Source organism: Puma concolor, chromosome E3, assembly GCF_028749965.1.
Source record: "Puma concolor isolate L17-30 chromosome E3, mPumCon1.1.hap2, whole genome shotgun sequence".
NCBI lineage: Eukaryota > Metazoa > Chordata > Mammalia > Carnivora > Felidae > Puma > Puma concolor.
The window spans coordinates 9,928,146-9,944,830 of NC_141682.1; the positions used below are offsets into that span (position 1 = coordinate 9,928,146).

General features: G+C 43.2%; 1 protein-coding gene across 1 annotated transcript; it reads left to right on the forward strand.

The window, feature by feature from the left end:
• Nucleotides 1-2,336: 2,336 nt before the first annotated feature.
• On the forward strand, nt 2,337-5,159 carry CCL26 (C-C motif chemokine ligand 26). Its single transcript, XM_025923386.2, has 3 exons — nt 2,337-2,531; nt 2,620-2,734; nt 4,967-5,159. The coding sequence occupies exons 1-3, from the start codon at nt 2,459-2,461 to the stop codon at nt 5,061-5,063; spliced, it is 285 nt and encodes a 94-aa protein (XP_025779171.1). The 5' UTR covers nt 2,337-2,458; the 3' UTR covers nt 5,064-5,159.
• Nucleotides 5,160-16,685: the final 11,526 nt, after the last annotated feature.

Below are 16,685 nucleotides of genomic sequence, written 5' to 3' on the forward strand. Positions count from 1 at the left end.
GAACAGACGCTCAGCGTGGCTCATCATCAGGGAACTACAAATCAAAACCACACTGAGATACTACTACCTCACACTGGTCAGAGTGGCTAAAATTAACAACTCAGGAAACAAGAGATGCTGGCGAGGAACCCTCTTTCACTGTTGGTGGGAAAGCAAACTGGTGCAGCCGCTCTGGAAAATAGTGTGGAGGTTCCTCAAAAAATTAAAAACAGAACTACCCTGTGACCTAGCAATAGCCCTACTAGGAATTTATCCAGAGGATATGGGAGTGCTGATTCATAGGGGCACATGTACCCCGCAGCACTATTAACAATAGCCAATGCTATTGGAGAACGCTGTGGTTACTGTTCATTGTGTCCCATTTACGAAACCTTTGGGTGCCCAGCGCACTGTAGCTGCTGGAGCAGAAACTGGGGCATGAAGGTGGCCAGTAGGAAGGTGGCCAATTTGCGGGGCAAATTGAAGGCATGGGGGTGGGGGTGGGGGGCTCAGCCTGAAAAAGAGAACTTTCGGGGACAAACATGATAATGATTGTAGCAGGTGCTATTGGGGCCCCCTGCATATCCCCTTACCGTTCACTTCTGTGAGCCAAAGTCTGCTTATTGAGGACACCTGCCCCTGCCTCAGAGCCTTTCCCCTGATCCCAAGCACGCTTGGCCCGCTCCTAGGACAAGACAGGGATGATGGGGTGCAGCCTTCAGTCACTGACAAGCAGAGAGGTGGAGAGTTAGTATCCCCACTTCTTCACCCCACAGTCGGGCCAACTCAGGCTTGTTCTGCACCGGTGCCCCGAGCCCCTCAGAGCCACCCCCATGCCGTGGCTGCTCCTGCCAGTAACCTGCGTGATCACCCGCCTCCGTGTTGGTGTCCTCCTGTCCCCCACCTCCCGTCCCCTCTCCTCGACTGGTGTCTTCTGGGATCACGAATTGCTTGCACTGGGGTCCTCGTCTCCTCTCCTGTTTGAGGGGAACCCAAACTAAAACAATGGTCTTCAAATCGGCCAAAACCTCAATTTCTTCATCTTCTAACAGAAGCTAAGAGAAATTAGGCATTTTTAAACAGATCTGGTGAATTGGTGGAAGCAATGAAAATATAGATTTCAGCCAATTTTTTTTTTTTTGAGAGAGAGAGAGAGAGAGAGTGTGTGTGTGTGTGTGAAGAGGAGAGGGGCAGAAGGAAAGAGAGAGAGAATCCCAAGCATGCTCCAAGCTCAGTGCAGAGCCTGTAGTGGGGCTCAATCCCACGACCCTGGGATCATGGCCTGAGCCAAAATGAAGAGTCGGACGCTCAGCCAACTGAGCCACCCAGACACCCCAGATTTCAGCCAAATTTTAAAAAGAACCTAAAAAGACTTTGTCAAAGTCTGAGCTGTCTTAGCTTGTGACAAGGTCAGCAGTGAGTTCAGAACTGTAGTCAAAACAGTCTGGATGACTTGGGTGGGTGGTTGGGGGTGGGTGTTGTTTTAAAGGGTCTCAGACAGCTCTGAAAAATTCTATGGTTCTAGATGGCTAGTGGATTTTTTTCTTTTACCTTAAACTCAAAATGTTAAAGCCCCAGGGGGCATCATCTGGAGGACGGGGGTGGATATGACTGAACACAGTGTTATGAAATACAGATGTGAAAGTCCCTCTCTACCTGCCCCCCAGACTCTCCTGGGGAAATTCACTGCCCCATTCTAGAATTCACTTTCCCCATTTTGGCCAAATCTGGCTAATATATAGATTCCTGGATACCCCTCCCAAAAAGCCTGATCCAGGAGGTACAAAGCAGGAACAGGGAATATAGTTGTGTGTGTGTGTGTGTGTGTGTGTTCAGGGTCCAGGCAATTGTGATGTCCTGTCTGGTTTGGAGCTCTCTAACCCTGAAGAGATAGCTTGAAGTGCCCCCAAGCAGCTCTGACCCTGTGTGTCAGGTGATGTGTGGCACTGAGAAGACAGGACGGGCACACGCCCGAGCATTGTTCTTTAGCATTCATTATCATGGCTGGGCTGCTCTGTGCTCCTGTCCTGAGACTGTCTGTACTTCACCAAGAGATAAGCAGTGTTTAGGAAGCAAAGAAAGCTAGGGCCAAGAGCTAGAAATCAGTCCAGAACAACATCAATTGTGTTCTAAGGTGATTTAAGTCAGTTCTCAAGAATTATTATTTCATTCCCTCTGCCTTTGCTTTTCAAACAGGAGAGCATTGGTTCAGACAAAAGCAGGGGATGGGAGAGGCAGGCAGAAACTCCCAGTGGGGTGCTGGCTCCTCCCCTTCCCTCAGAAGACTTTCCCTTTCTTTCCAGTCTTCTTCCTTGGGTAACAGGTTGTTCTTACGTGATAGGGTCAAAAGAGCTGTTTTTGCCTCAACCACAAAATTCTCTGGAATTCTCTTCAGGGACGACTCAACCCTATAAAAGGGACTCCAGTGGAGTCAGGAGGAACTTGGGAGGACACTGTGAAGGGCCCCGCTTGTGGCACCATGAAGAGCCTTCCTGTTGGCTTTCTTGTTCTCCTGATCTTCATCCTGAGTGTCCATCTCGGAGTTGCCACACGTATGGAGCTGTCCCACTCCCTTCTCAGGCAGGCTGGGAGGAGAAGCAAAGGGCCACCTCCAGGCTCCTTCCTTTCCCTGTTTTTTAGGTGGCAGCAATGTGGCCAAGTTCTGCTGCTTCCAATATAGCCACAAGATCCTTCCTTGGAAGTGGGTGCATTCCTATAAATTCACCAGGAACAGCTGCTCCCAGCGGGCTGTGATGTGAGTATTTCTTGTCTGGGCTTTCAGGGTTCCTACTGGCCATGTGATTGCATGGGTGCTGGGCACACCCCCACAGTGCCAGGATGAGCTCAGGATGGGAACCTGGTAACTTAGGTCATCACCCTGCCTCTGCCACTAACAAGTGTGACCCTTAGCCTTGGTTTCCTAACTTTCAAACCATGTGCCAGGCAATGTGCTAAGTGCTGGGTATAAAAGAGAGAACAGGGGCACCTGGGTGGCTCAGTTGGTTAAGCGTCTGACTCTTGGTTTTGGCTCAGGTCATGATCTCACGGTTTATGAGTTGGAGCCTTGCATCGGGTTCTGTGCTGACAGTGTGGAGCCTGCTTGGGATTCTCTCTCTCTCTCTCTCTCTCTCTCTCCCCACCCCGCCCCTTCCCTGCTCACTCCTCTGTCTCTGTCACTCTCTCCAAAATAAATAAATAAAATTAATAAAAAATAATTTTTTTTTTTTTTTAAATTTTTTTTTTTTTTTTTTTTTTTAACGTATATTCATTTTAGAGACAGAGAGAGACAGAGCATGAACTGGGGAGGGGCAGAGAGAGAGGGAGACACAGAATCGGAAACAGGCTCCAGGCTCCGAGCCATCAGCCCAGAGCCCGACGCGGGGCTCGAACTCACGGACCGCGAGATCGTGACCTGGCTGAAGTCGGACGCTTAACCGACTGCGCCACCCAGGCGCCCCTAATAAAAAATAATTTTTAAAAAAAGAGGGGGGCACCTGGGTGGCTCAGTCAGTTGTGTCCAACTTTGGCTCAGGTCATGATCTCATGGTTTGTGAGTTTGAGCTCCACATTGAGCTCTGTGCTGACAGCTCAGAGCCTGGAGCCTGCTTCAGATTCTGTGTCTCCCTCTCTCTGCCCCTCTCCCACGCATGCTCTGTCTCTCTCTCTCTCTCTCTCTGTCTCTGTCTCTCAAAACTAAATAAAAACTAGAAGAAAAAAGAAAAAAAGAAAACAACAAGGTGGTTCTAAGCTCCAGCATAAGTGCCCCCATGAACCTGGCAGAAACTCCATAACCTTCTATGACTTTGTCTGTGAGGTCACACACCATCACTTCTGCCACAATCTGCCACCGGTCAACCAGTCCCTAAGGCTGGCCTATATTTCTTTCAATGGGAGTGATGTCAGAGACATTCCCAGCTATGCTTTCAAATGTTCACAAAACTGCCTCTCCCTTATTCACCCCTCCCCACTTTGGGCTGTTTTTCCCTGCCTGTGCTGGGACCTGCCTGAGAGCCCCGTAAATACTACTGTACCCTACAAGTTGTTCCAGGCTAAAGTGCCCCGGACCTAGGTTCTCATCACCCTCAGGAGTGGTCTCAGGGGACAGAAGGCTGGAGGACATTCAGGGATATCAACCACGACCCCCCACTCTCCATGAGTGCACAGCATCGTGAGAGTGCAGGAATCCCGTATAAGCGGCCACGGCAAACAGCCCAGGATAATGTGGTTGAGAATTAAACAGCATGACAGGCTTTTATCGCCTGTTTTTGCTTAAAGATTTCATGTGCTATAATTCCACAAATTAAAAATAACGACAAAAAAAAAAAAGGAGAAGAAGAATTAAGCAGCATGATGCATATGAGGTTCCCTTTGGGAGGTTGAGGCAAAGATTCTAAACTGGGTGGTAGTAATGTTTGCATCATCCGTGGATCTACTTAAAAGCAGTGAATTATAATTATATGCTTTATTTTTAGTTTTTTTAATGTTTTATTTTATTTTTGAGAGAGAGAGAGCAAGGGAGACACAGAATCTGAAGCAGGCTCCAGGCTCTGAGCTGTCAGCACAGAGCCCGACGCAGGGCTCAAACTCACAAACCATGAGATCATGACCTGAGCCGAAGTCAGGAACTTAACCGACTGAGCAACCCAGGTGCTCCTAAATTATGCACTTTAAAGAGTAAATTGCATGGTGTGTGAATTATGTCTCAATAAAGCTTTTCCATTAAAACAAAAGAATTAAGAGGCATGGTACAGGTTACATGCTTCGCACTAGAGCTGTTGGAAATGATTTCCTGGGGGAGGTGGGCCTGGAAGCATGGTCTCCAGTAGAAAACAGGGCCAAGGGGAAAGAAGGACCAGAAGACGGAACAGAAACTGTGTAACAGGTGCAGCAAGGCCAGAAAAAGTCAGTCAAGTGGCTGACCCTCCCTTTCCATCTCTTCAGGAGGCAAAAGTTCTCAGTACTGACTGTCAGCTTCTCTTTTCTGCAGATTCGTTACCAAAAAAGGCCATAAAGTCTGTGCACAGCCAAAGGAAAAATGGGTGCAAAGATACATTTCTTTACTTAGAGCACAGCAGCAAATGTGACCTGTTGAACCTTCAGCCCCAGGGTACCTGGACCCTGCTCTTGAGATTGCTATCCTTGGTGGAGCCTGGAGATTTTCTTCAGCAGGAGGCCCCATGGGCTGGAGGAGGAGGAGGAGGAGGAGGAGGAGGAGGAGGAGGAGGAGGAGGGGAGGAGGGGGGGAGGAGGGGAGGAGGGGGAGGAGGAGGGGGAGGAGGAGGGGGAGAGGGGAGGAGGAGGAGGAAAGGTTTTAATAAAGATTTCTCCATTAAGATTTGATGTACTCCTAAATATCCTTATTCAGTAAAACCTGAATCTTCTCCAAAGAAAAGAAATTGAGTCAGTATTTTTGGCTGATTGCCTGGCTTGTCCCCCCATTCCCTGCACTGACACTGGTATGGAATTCTTCCTCATGTTTCTGTGCAACAAAACAAAACAAAACAAAACAAAGCAACAAGGGGAAGTTTAATGTGTTTGGACATGCCAATTAAATGTTTTCACGTTAGAGAGGTAAGTTTATGTTGTTTGGAAAGTTAAGTTCTGTGCAACCCCTCTGTTGGTTTCGGCTCAGGTCATGATCCCAGGGTCATGTGATTGAGACCTATGTCAGGGGCTCAGTGTAGAGCCTGCTTAAGATTTTAAGATTCTCTCTCTCTCTCTCTCTCTCTCTGGACACCTGGGTGGCTCAGTCAGTTGCACATCAAACTTTGGGTCAGGTAATGATTTTGTGGTTCGAGCGTTCAAGCCCTGCATCAGGCTCTCCGCTTTTAGCGAAAAGCCCACTTCGGATCTTCTGTCCCCCTGCCCCCTCTCTGCCCCTCCCTCGCTCGCACTCTCTCTCTCTCTCAAAAGTAAAATAAAACATTAAAAAAAAAAAAAGATTCTCTCTCTCCCTCCGCCCCCCCTCTCCTGCTGGCATGCACTCTGTCTCTCAAAATAAAAATGAAAAAAATTAAGCAACAAAGTTTATGGAGCATCAATTGAGTTGATTCTGAAATAGCAGAGAAATTGCAAACTAGGGGGAACCATGGGCAAGTCTGGAGAACAAAGGAGGAGCTCAACCTTCTAGAGAGGAAAGGAGGAAGTTTCCAGGGATTGTTTGGCACAAAAGCTCGTTGGAGGGAAAGGATAACTAGAACTGGGCTGTAGCTTCTTATTGGCTGCAGCTTCTCATTGGCTGCAGCTTCTCATTGGCTACAGCTTCTCATTGGCTGCAGGTGAGGGCAGCGTGCAGTTGCTGGGCAGATTGGAAATCTCCCTTCTTCCTGCTGCTCTGTGTGTGAGTGGTGGTGCCTCAGTCCTCTCCCTTTGTGCTTCCCCACTCTTTTTTTTTTTTTTTTTATAAGTAGGCTCCACGCCCAACATGGGGTTTGAACTCATGACCCTGAGTTGAAGAGTCACATGCTATACCGACCAAGACAGCCAGATGTCCCAGCTCCATTTTTGAATGAGATTTTCTTTATTCATTTTCACATTCCCTGCCCCCCCCCCCTTTTGATCAAGATTTTTCCTCGAAATCATCACTGTTCCAGAGTCAGGCTATATCATCATATCTAGTGGTCATATCTAGTGGTTTTGTCCCGCACCTTTCCTGATCATGTTGCATGTCAAAGGGAAAAATGCATAGCAAATGGAGGCCATTGAAGACCACGTTTGAGTAACAAGGAAAGGTAAGAGAAATAACTCTTGGGTGTTCGCCATTTAAAGTCCGTATCTTATCAAGGTTGTAATCATCTTGAAACTTTGAGCCAGCATCACCCATGGGGTCCATCATTTCTACAAAGGGTTTGATGGGCCACAGGTACAACGCTAAAAAATGACTGTACAAAACAAACGAGGGGCAGCATAATAAACCCAATGGTCCTAGATCGGGAGCTGAAACCTGAAGGTAACCAGCTAAAGAGATCAAAAGACCAGGGGTCAGTTAGGCCAGGTTTTCTCCTAGCCCAAAATGAAAAACTGTTCTAAGTTCCAGAGATTACCCCCTTCAGCAATGACCTGGGAGATACCGATGATGGTGTTCTTTCCAGGCTAATACCAGAGTTAAGGAATGAATGGGAAGAAGAAAGAGTTTCAGGTTCAAATGATCTTGGGTGGAAGCAGTCTACATCCATATCAGCTGCTTCTCCTTCTAGTCCTTTGATGCAGAGGGTCTCCAGTGTTCACATAAGACCAGCTGTCAGGGGGCACCTGGATGGCTCAGTCGGTTAAGCGTTCGACTCTTGATTTCAGTTCAGGTCATAATCTCTCGGTTGGTGAGTTCGAGCCCTGCAAGGGGGTCTGCACTGAGGCGTCTGCTTGGGATTCTCTCTTTCCCCTCTCTCTTTGCCCCTACCCTTACCCTGCTCCCTCTCTCTCCTCTCCAAGTAAATTAGTAAACTTAAGGGGAAAAAAAGACCAGCTGTCAGGTGGAGGGCTTCTTTAGCTGAAAGATCTGTCCCCAAGCTTCAGGTTCCTGGGGTCTGGCTACCATCTAAGCAGTGAGGAGGACCTGGCATAGTCTTTTTCAAGGAGGCTCAAGGGCAGTCTTTGTTCCTAGTGATTCCACATCAGAAGGGTGGGATAAAATTGGAAATGTTATTTGGGAGAGTCATAGCCAGATATATATTTTTTTAATTTATTTTTTTTTAATTTACATCCATGTTAGCTAGCATCTAGTGTAACAATGATTTCAGGAGTAGATTCCTTAGTGCCCCTTACCCATTTAGCCCATCCCCCCTCCCACAACCCCTCCAGTAACCCTCTATTTGTTCTCCATATTAATGAGTCTCTTCTGTTTTGTCCCCCTCCATGTTTTTATATTATTTTAATTTCCCTTCCCTTATGTTCCTCTGTTTTGTCTCTTAAAATCCTCATATGAGTGAAGTCATATGATATTTGTCTTTCTCTGATTGACTAATTTTTGCTTAGCATAACACTCTCTAGTTCCATCCACGTAGTTGCAAGTGCCAAGATTTCATTCTTTTTGATTGCCGAGTAATACTCCATTGTGTATATAGACCACATCTTCTTTATCCATTCATCCATCAATGGACATTTGGGTTCTTCCCATACTTTGGCTATTGTTGATAGTGCTGCTATAGACATGGAGGTGCATGTGCCCCTTCGAAACAGCGTATCTGTATCCCTTGGATAAATACCTAGTAGTGCAATTGCTGGGTCATAGGGTAGTTCTATTTTTAATTTTTTGAGGAAATTTCATACTGTTTTCCAGAGTGGCTACACCAGTTTGCATTCCCACCAGCAATGCAAACGAGATCCTCTTTCTCTGCATCCTCGCCAACATCTGTTGTTGCCTGAGTTGTTCATGTTAGCCATTCTGACAGGTGTCAGGTGGTATCTCATTGTGGTTTTGATTTGTAGTTCCCTGATGATGAGTGATGTGGAGCATTTTTTCATGTGTCGATTGGCCATCTGGATGTCTTCTTTGGAGAGTGTCTACTCATGTCTTTTGCCCATTTCTTCACTGGATTATTTGGTTTTTGGATGTTGAGTTTGATAAGTTCTCTATAGATTTTGGATACTAACCCTTTATGTGATATGTCATTTGCAAATATCTTCTCCCATTCTGTCGGTTGCCTTTTAGTTTTGCTAATGGTTTCCTTTGCTGTGCAGAAGCTTTTTATTTTGATGAGGTCCCAATAGTTCATTTTTGCTTTTGTTTCCCTTGCCTCTGGGGACGTGTTGAGTAAGAAGTTGCTGTGGCCAAGGTCAAACAGGTTTTTGCCTGCATTCTCCTCAAGGAGTTTGATGACTTCCTGTCTTACATTGACATCTTTCATCCATTTTGAGTTTTTGTGTGTGGTGTAAGAAAGTGGTCCAGGTTCATTCTTCTGCATGTCGCTGTCCAGTTTTCCCAGCACCACTTGCTGAAAAGGCTGTCTTTCTTCCATTGGATATTCTTTCCTGCTTTGTCAAGGACTAGTTGGCCATACATTTGTGGGTCCATTTCTGGGTTCTCTATTCTGTTCCACTGATCTGAGTGTCTGTTTTTGTGCCAGTACCGTACTGTCTTGATTACAGCTTCGTAATACAGCTTGAAGTCTGGGATTGTGATGCCTCCTGCTTTGGTTTTCTTTTTCAAGATTGCTTTGGCTGTTCGAAGTCTTTGTTGGTTCCATACAAATTTTGGGATTGTTTGTTCTAACTCTGTGAAGAATGCTGGTGTTATTTTGATAGGTATTGCATTGAATATGTATACTGCTTTGGGTAATATTGACATTTTAACAATATCTGTTCTTCCCATCTAGGAGCATGGGATATTTTTCCTTTTTTGTGTGTGTCTTTTTCAATTTCCTTCATAAGCTTTCTATAGTGTATAGATTTTTCACCTCTCTGGTAAGGTTTATTCCTAGGTATTTTATGGTTTTTGGTGCAATTGTAAATGGAATTGATTCCTTGATTTCTCTTTCTGTTGCTTCATTATTGGTGTATAGGAATGCAACCAATTTCTCTGCACTGATTTTATATCCTGTGACTTTACTGAATTCATGGATCAGTTCTAAAAGATTTTTTGGTGGAATTTTTTGGTTTTCCATATAGAATATCATGTCATCTGTGAAGAGTGAAAGTTTGACCTCCTCCCGGCCTATTTGGATGCCTTTTATTTCTTTGTGTTGTCTGATCGGTGAGGCTAAGACTTCCAATACTATGTTAACTAACAGTGGCAAGAGTGGACATCCCTGTCTTGTTCCTGACCTTAGGGGGGAAGCTCTCAGTTTTTCCCCATTGAGGATAATATTAGTGGTGGGTCTTTCACATATGGCTTTTATGATCTCGAGTCATGATCCTTCTATCCCTACTTTCTTGAGGGTTTTTATCAAGAAAAGATGCTGTATTTGTCAAATGTTTTCTCTGCATCTATTGAGAGGATCATGTGGTTCTTGTCTTTTCTTTTATTGATGTGATGAATCACATTGATGGTTTTGCGGATATTGAACCAGCCCTTCATCCCAGCCCTAAATCCCACTTGGTCGTGGTGGATAATTTTTTTCATGTATTGTTGGATCTGGTTGGCTAATATCTTGTTGGGGATTTTTGCATCCATGTTCATCAGGGAAATCGGTCTATAGTTGTCTTTTTTTAGTGCGGTCTTTTCTGGTTTTGGAATCAAGGTAATGCTTGTTTCATAGAAAGAGTTTGGAAGTTTCCCTTCGATTTCTATTTTTTGGAACTGCTTCAAGAGAATAGGTGTTAACTCTTCCTTAAATGTTTGATAGAATTCTCCTGGAAAGCCATCTGGCCCTGGACTCTTGTTTTTTGGCAGATTTTTTATTACTAATTCGATTTCCTTACTGGTTATGGGTCTGTTCAAATTTTCTATTTCTTCCTGTTTCAGTTTTGGTAGTGTATATGCTTCTAGGAATTTGTCCATTTCTTCCAGATTACCCATTTTATTGGCATATAATTGCTCATAATATTCTCTTATTATTGTTTGTATTTCTTCTGTGTTGGTTGTGATCTCTCCTCTTTCATTCTTGATTTTATTTATTTGGGTCCTTTCCTTTTTCTTCTTGATCAAACTAGCTAGTGGTTTATCAATTTTGTGAATTCTTTCAAAGAACCAGCCACTGGTTTCATTGATCTGTTCTACTGTTTTTTTGGTTTCGATAGCATTAATTTCTGCTGTAATCTTTATTATTTCCTGTCTTCTGCTGGTTTTGGGTTTTATTTGCTGTTCTTTTTCCAGCTCTTTAAGGCGTAAGTTAAATCTTGTGTATCTGAGATCTTTCTTCCTTCTTTAGGAAGGCCTGGATTGCTATATACTTTCCTCTTATGACCGCCTTTGCTGTGTCCCAGAGGTTTTGGGTTGTGGTGTTATCATTTTCATTGACTTCCATATACTTTTTAATTTCCTCTTCAACTGCTTGGTTAGCCCATTCATTCTTTAGTAGGAGGCTCTTCAGTCTCCAAGTATTTGTTACCTTTCCAAATTTTTTCCTGTAGTTGATTTCAAGTTTCATAGCGTTGTGGTCTAAAAATATGCACAGTATGATCTTGATTTTTTTGTACTTACTTAGGGCTGATTTGTGTCCCAGTATATGGTCTATTCTGGAGAATGTTCCATGTGCACTGGAGAAGAATGTACATTCTGCAGATTTAGGATGAAATGTTCTGAATATATCTGTTAAGTCTGTCTGGTCCAGTGTGTCATTTAAAGCCATTGTTTCCTTGTTGATTTTTTGATTAGATGATCTGTTCATTGCTGTGAGTGGGGTGTTGAAGTCTCCTTCAACTATTATGTGAAAGGGTGCTGTGAGTGGGGGTGTTGAAATACTATTATGGTATTACTATTGATGAGTTTCTTCATGTTTGTGATTAATTGATTTATATATTTGGGTGCTTCACATTTGGCACATAAATGTTTACAATTGTTAGGTCTGCTTGGTCTATAGACCCCTTGATTATGATATAATGCCCTTCTGCATCTCTTGATACAGTCTTTATTTTAAAGTCTAGATTGTCTGATATAAGTATGGCTACTCTGGCTTTCTTTTGTTGACCATTAGAGTGATAGATGGTTCTCCATCCCCTTACTTTCAATCTGAAGGTGTCTTTAGGTCTAAAGTGGGTCTCTTGTAAACAGCATATAAATGGATCTTGTTTTCTTATCCATTCTGTTGCCCTATGTCTTTTGATTGAAGCATTGAGTCCATTGACGTTTAGAGTGAGTACTGAAAGATATGAATTCATTGCCATTATGATGCTTGTAGAGTTGGAGTTTCTGGTGGTGTTCTCTGGTCCTTTCTAATCTTTTTTTGCTTTTGGTATTTATTTGTGTGTGTGTGTGTATATATATATATATATTTTTTTCATCCTTTCTTCCCTCAGAAAGTCCCCCTTAAAGTTTCTTGCAGAGCTGGTTTAGCGGTCACGAACTCCTTTAATTTTTGTTTGTCTGGGAAACTTATCTCTCTTTCTATTTTGAATGACAGTCTTGCTGGATAAAGAATTCTTGGCTGCATATTTGTCCAAATCAGCGTATTGAATATATCCCGCCACTCCTTGCTGGCCTGCCAAGTTTCTGTGGCTATGTTTGCTGCAAACCTGATCTTCTTCCCTTATAGGTTAGGGACTTTTTTTCCCTTGCTGCTTTCATGATTCTTTCCTTGCCTGAGTATTTTGTGAATTTGACTATGATATGCCTTTTTGATGGTCGGTTTTTGTTGAATCTAATGGGAGTCTTCTGTGCTTCCTGGATTTTGATGTCTGTGTCTCCCCAGGTTAGGAAAGTTTTCTGCTATGATTTGCTCACAAAACACTTCTACCCCTATTTCTCTCTCTTCCTCTTCTGGGACCCGTATGATTCTGATGTTGTTCCTTTTTAATGAGTCACTGATTTCTCTAATTCTTAAATCATGCTCTTTTGCCTTAATCTCCCTCTTTTTTTCTACTTCATTATTCTCTATAACTTTGTCTTCTACATCACTGATTCTCTGTTCTGCCTCATCCATCCTTGCCACTGCTGCATCCATCCGTGATTGCAGCTCAGTTATAGCATTTTTTATTTCATTCTGGCTATTTTTTATTTCTTTTATCTCTGCAGAAAGGGATTCTAATCAATTTTCAACTCCAGCTAGTATTCTTAGTATTGTGATTCTAAATTCTGGTTGACATCTTGCTTGTATCTGTGTTGGTTAAATCCCTGGCTGTCGTTTCTTCATGCTCTTTCTTTTGGGGTGAATTCCTTCATTTTGTCATTTTGAAGGGAGAAAAGGAATTAATGAGGTAGAAAAATTGAAATTAAAAAAGTTAAAATTAAAAAATATTAAAATTAAAAATTAAACACACACACACACACACACAAATCGAATAGATGATGCTAGATCCTAGGTGTGTTTTTGGTCTGGGTGTTGAAAGTGGTTTGACAGATTAGAGAAAAAAAAGGGGGGGAGAAAAAAAAGGAAATCGTTTGAGAATTTGAAAAAATGAATACATTGAAGTAGATTAAAATGAGATGATGGTGGTAAAATGGAATTTGAAAAAAATGTACACAAAAGTAAAGAATATAGTAGAAAATAATTAAATAAAAATATTTTTAATAAAAATTAAAAGTAAATATGAATTTTTTCGTTTTCTGTACTTAAGAAAAAAGAAAAAGTGAAAAAGAGAAAAAAGAAAAAAGAAATCATTTGAAAATTTAAAATAGTGAGTACACTGTAGTAGACTAAAATAAAATGATGGAAGTAAAATAGAATTTGAAAAAATTTACATAAAAACAAAAAATATAGTAATAAAAATTAAATAAAAATATTTTAATAGAAATTGAAAGTAAAAATGAAGTTTTTCTCTTTCTGCATTCAAGAAAAAGAAAAGAAATGAAAAAGAGAAAAAAAGAAAAAGAAAGAAAAAAAGGAAATTGTTTGAAAATTTGAAAAGGTGAGTACACTGAAGCAGACTAAAGTAAAATGATGGAAGTAAAGTCGAATTTGAAAATTTTTACACAAAAGTAAAAAATATAGTAATAAAAATTAAAGAAATATATTTTTAATAAAAATTCAAAATCAAAATGAATTTTTTCTCTTTCTGTATTCAAGTAAAAGAATTGTAAAAGAGAAAAAGGAAAAAGGAAAACAAAGAAAAAACTGAATAGATGACAATTTGCTAACAAATTGAAGTAGGACTGAACTTGCTTCCTTTTCCCCTAGAAGTCAGTCTATGTAGCCCTTTATAGTCCATAAATTAAGTCAGCAGTGACACTTGTGTTCTTGAAGAGGAAGTTGGCCCAGTTGGGTGGGGCTCAGTGTAACAGCTCCGCTCTCCACTAGATGGCGCTGTTAGCCTACTGGGGTGGCTTGTTGCAGCGCTCGTAGGTGCATATGCGCATGCGCAGGAGCGGTGAAAATGGGGCCACCCGGCTACTGGGTCTGTTCTCCCGGATCAGCAATCGTGTTCCCGTCCTCTATCATCAGCTCTCCTCCACTCCCCGCTTTTTTGCTCTCCGTGACCAGGCCCCAGGCAGTACCTCTCTCCCGAGTTTTGTCTCATAGGTGACTGTTTTCCCCAGCCCCTTACTCCTGAAGGACTGCGGCCTTGACCCGTTCTGCCCCTCTGTGGGAGGGTCTCACCGAGCAACTGCTGAATGAGCAATGGCTGAATATCGGCTGCACCCAGGAACCGCTGGACCCTGTTGTTGCCGGTGCCCCAAGACTGCGGCCAGGTGCCAGCCCGCTCCAGAAAAAGTTCGCAAGACAGTGTAGCAGCAGCGTTTCAGGGATTGTGGGAAATCACAACACGCACCTGGCACCAGGCTTCACCCTTAACGAGGGTGCTTGTTCCAGCACCAGCGAATGTGGCCGTTTTCTGGGGTCTGCTGGGACCAGGGGGCTTCAACAGTCTCTACCAAATGTCCTTCCAGCAGTGGAACCGCTTTACCCCATGTGGCCTGAGAACCTCCCGGACCCCACTCTGCTGCTGGGGGTTCGCCCTTCCCACCAGAGCGCTGCCAGGTAGGGAGCTGCGGAGCTGCAGCCTTTGCGTTCCCCTTGTTTACAGTCTTAATGGCATTTAAACCCTCTCCTTTCTCCTTTCTCTTTTCTCCCTTTTTAGTTTAGTCCCTGCAGCTGTTTCCAATATTCCACCTTCTCTCTAGCTGCTTTTGGGGAGGGGTGCTCTTCCCATATTCTCCCCTGTCCCCGGTCTCCGTCCTCTCTCCACCTGCAAAAGCGGTTCCCTACTTTTGCGGCTTCTCGCTCCCCACGTTCAGCTCTCTCTCTGCGCTGCGTACCTGCTGAATTCTGTGGTTCAGGTTGTGCTGATTGTTGTGTTAATCCTCCAATCAGTTTTCTAGGTGTGTAGGATGGTTTAGTGTTGGTCTGGCTGTATTTCATGGATGCGAGACTCACAAAAAGTTTCCATGCTGTTCCGCCATCTTAGCTCCTTCCCCTGTTTGTTCTCCATATTTATGAGTCTCTTATGTTTTGTTTCTCTCCATGTTTTTATATTATTTTTGTTTCCCTTCCCTTATGTTCCTCTGTTTTGTCTCTTAAAGTCCTCATATGAGTGAAGTCATATGATTTCTGTCTTTCTCTGACTGATTTCACTTAGCGTAATACCCTCTAGTTCCATCCACAAAGTTTCAAATGGCAAGATTTCATTCTTTTTGATTGTCGAGTAATACTCCATTATATATATATATATATATATATATATATATATATATATATATATACACATACCACATCTTCTTTATCCATTCATCCATCGATGGACATTTAGGCTCTTCCCATACTTTGGCTATTGTTGAAAGTGCTGCTGGGGCGCCTGGGTGGCGCAGTCGGTTAAGCATCCGACTTCAGCCAGGTCACGATCTCGCGCTCCGTGAGTTCGAGCCCCGCGTCGGGCTCTGGGCTGATGGCTCAGAGCCTGGAGCCTGTTTCCAATTCTGTGTCTCCCTCTCTCTCTGCCCCTCCCCCGTTCATGCTCTGTCTCTCTCTGTCCCAAAAATAAATAAATGTTGAAAAAAAAATTTTTAAAAAAGAAAGTGCTGCTATAAACATGGGTGTGCATGTGTCTCTTTGAAACAGCACACCTGTATCCTGTGGATAAATACCTAGTAGTGCAATTCCTGGGTCATAAGCTAGTTCTATTTTTAATTTTTTGAGGAACCTCCACACTGTTTTCCAGAGTGGTTGCATCAGCTTGCATTCCCACCAGGAGTGCAAGAGATTCTCTTTGTCCACATCCTCACCAACATCTCTTGTTGCCTGAGTTGTTCATGTTAGCCATTCTGGCAGGTGGTTTTGATATTTATTTCCCTGATGATGAGTGATGTTGAGCATTTTTTCATGTGTTGGTTGGCCATCTGGATGTCTTCTTTGCAGAAGTGTCTACTCATGTCTTTTGCCCATTTCTTTGCTGGATTATTTGGTTTTGGGGTGCTGAGTTTGATCAGTTCTTTATAGATTTTGGATACTAACCCTTTATCTGATATGTCGTTTGCAAATATCTTCTCCCACTTCATTGGTTGCCTTTTACTTTTGCTGATTGTTTCCTTCGCTGTGTGGAAGCTTTTTATCTTGATGAGGTCCCAATAGTTCATTTTTGCTTTTGTTTCCCTTGCCTCCGGAGACAGGTTGACTAGGATGTTGCTGCGGCCAAGATCAGAGAGGTTTTTGCCTGCTTTCTCCTTGAGCATTTTGATGGCTTCCTGTCTTACATTGAGGTCTTTCATCCATTTTGAGTTTTTGTGTGTGGTGTAAGAAAATGGTCCAGGTTCATTCTTCTGCATGTGTCCAGTTTTCCCAGCACCACTTGCTGAAGAGGTTGTCTTTCTTCCATTGGATATTCTTTCCTGCTTTGTCAAAGACTAGTTGGCCATACGTTTGTGGGTCCATTTCTGGGTTCTCTATTCTGTTCCATTGATCTGAGTGTCTGTTTTTGTGCCAGAGAGAGAATCATTTTTTTAAAAAATTTTTCATTTTTTAATGTTTATTTATTTTTGAGAGAGAGAGAGAGAGAGAGAGAGAGAGAGAGAGAATGAATGGGGGAGGGACAGAGGGAGAGGGGACACAGAATCCGAAGTAGGCTCCAGGCTCTGAGCTGTTGGCACAGAGCCCAACACGGGGCTCAAACCCATGAACCATGAGATCATGACATGAGTGTAAGTCAGATGCTTAACTGACTGAGCCACCCAGGCACCCAGA

Excerpts from the sequence above, each read along its gene's own strand:
- CCL26 (XM_025923386.2), top strand. The coding sequence starts at position 2,459 with ATGAAGAGCCTTCCTGTTGGCTTTCTTGTTCTCCTGATCTTCATCCTG. Across the intron at positions 2,532-2,619 it reads CCATCTCGGAGTTGCCACAC|GTGGCAGCAATGTGGCCAAG; the intron begins GTATGGAGCTGT and ends CCTGTTTTTTAG. Across the intron at positions 2,735-4,966 it reads TGCTCCCAGCGGGCTGTGAT|ATTCGTTACCAAAAAAGGCC; the intron begins GTGAGTATTTCT and ends TCTTTTCTGCAG.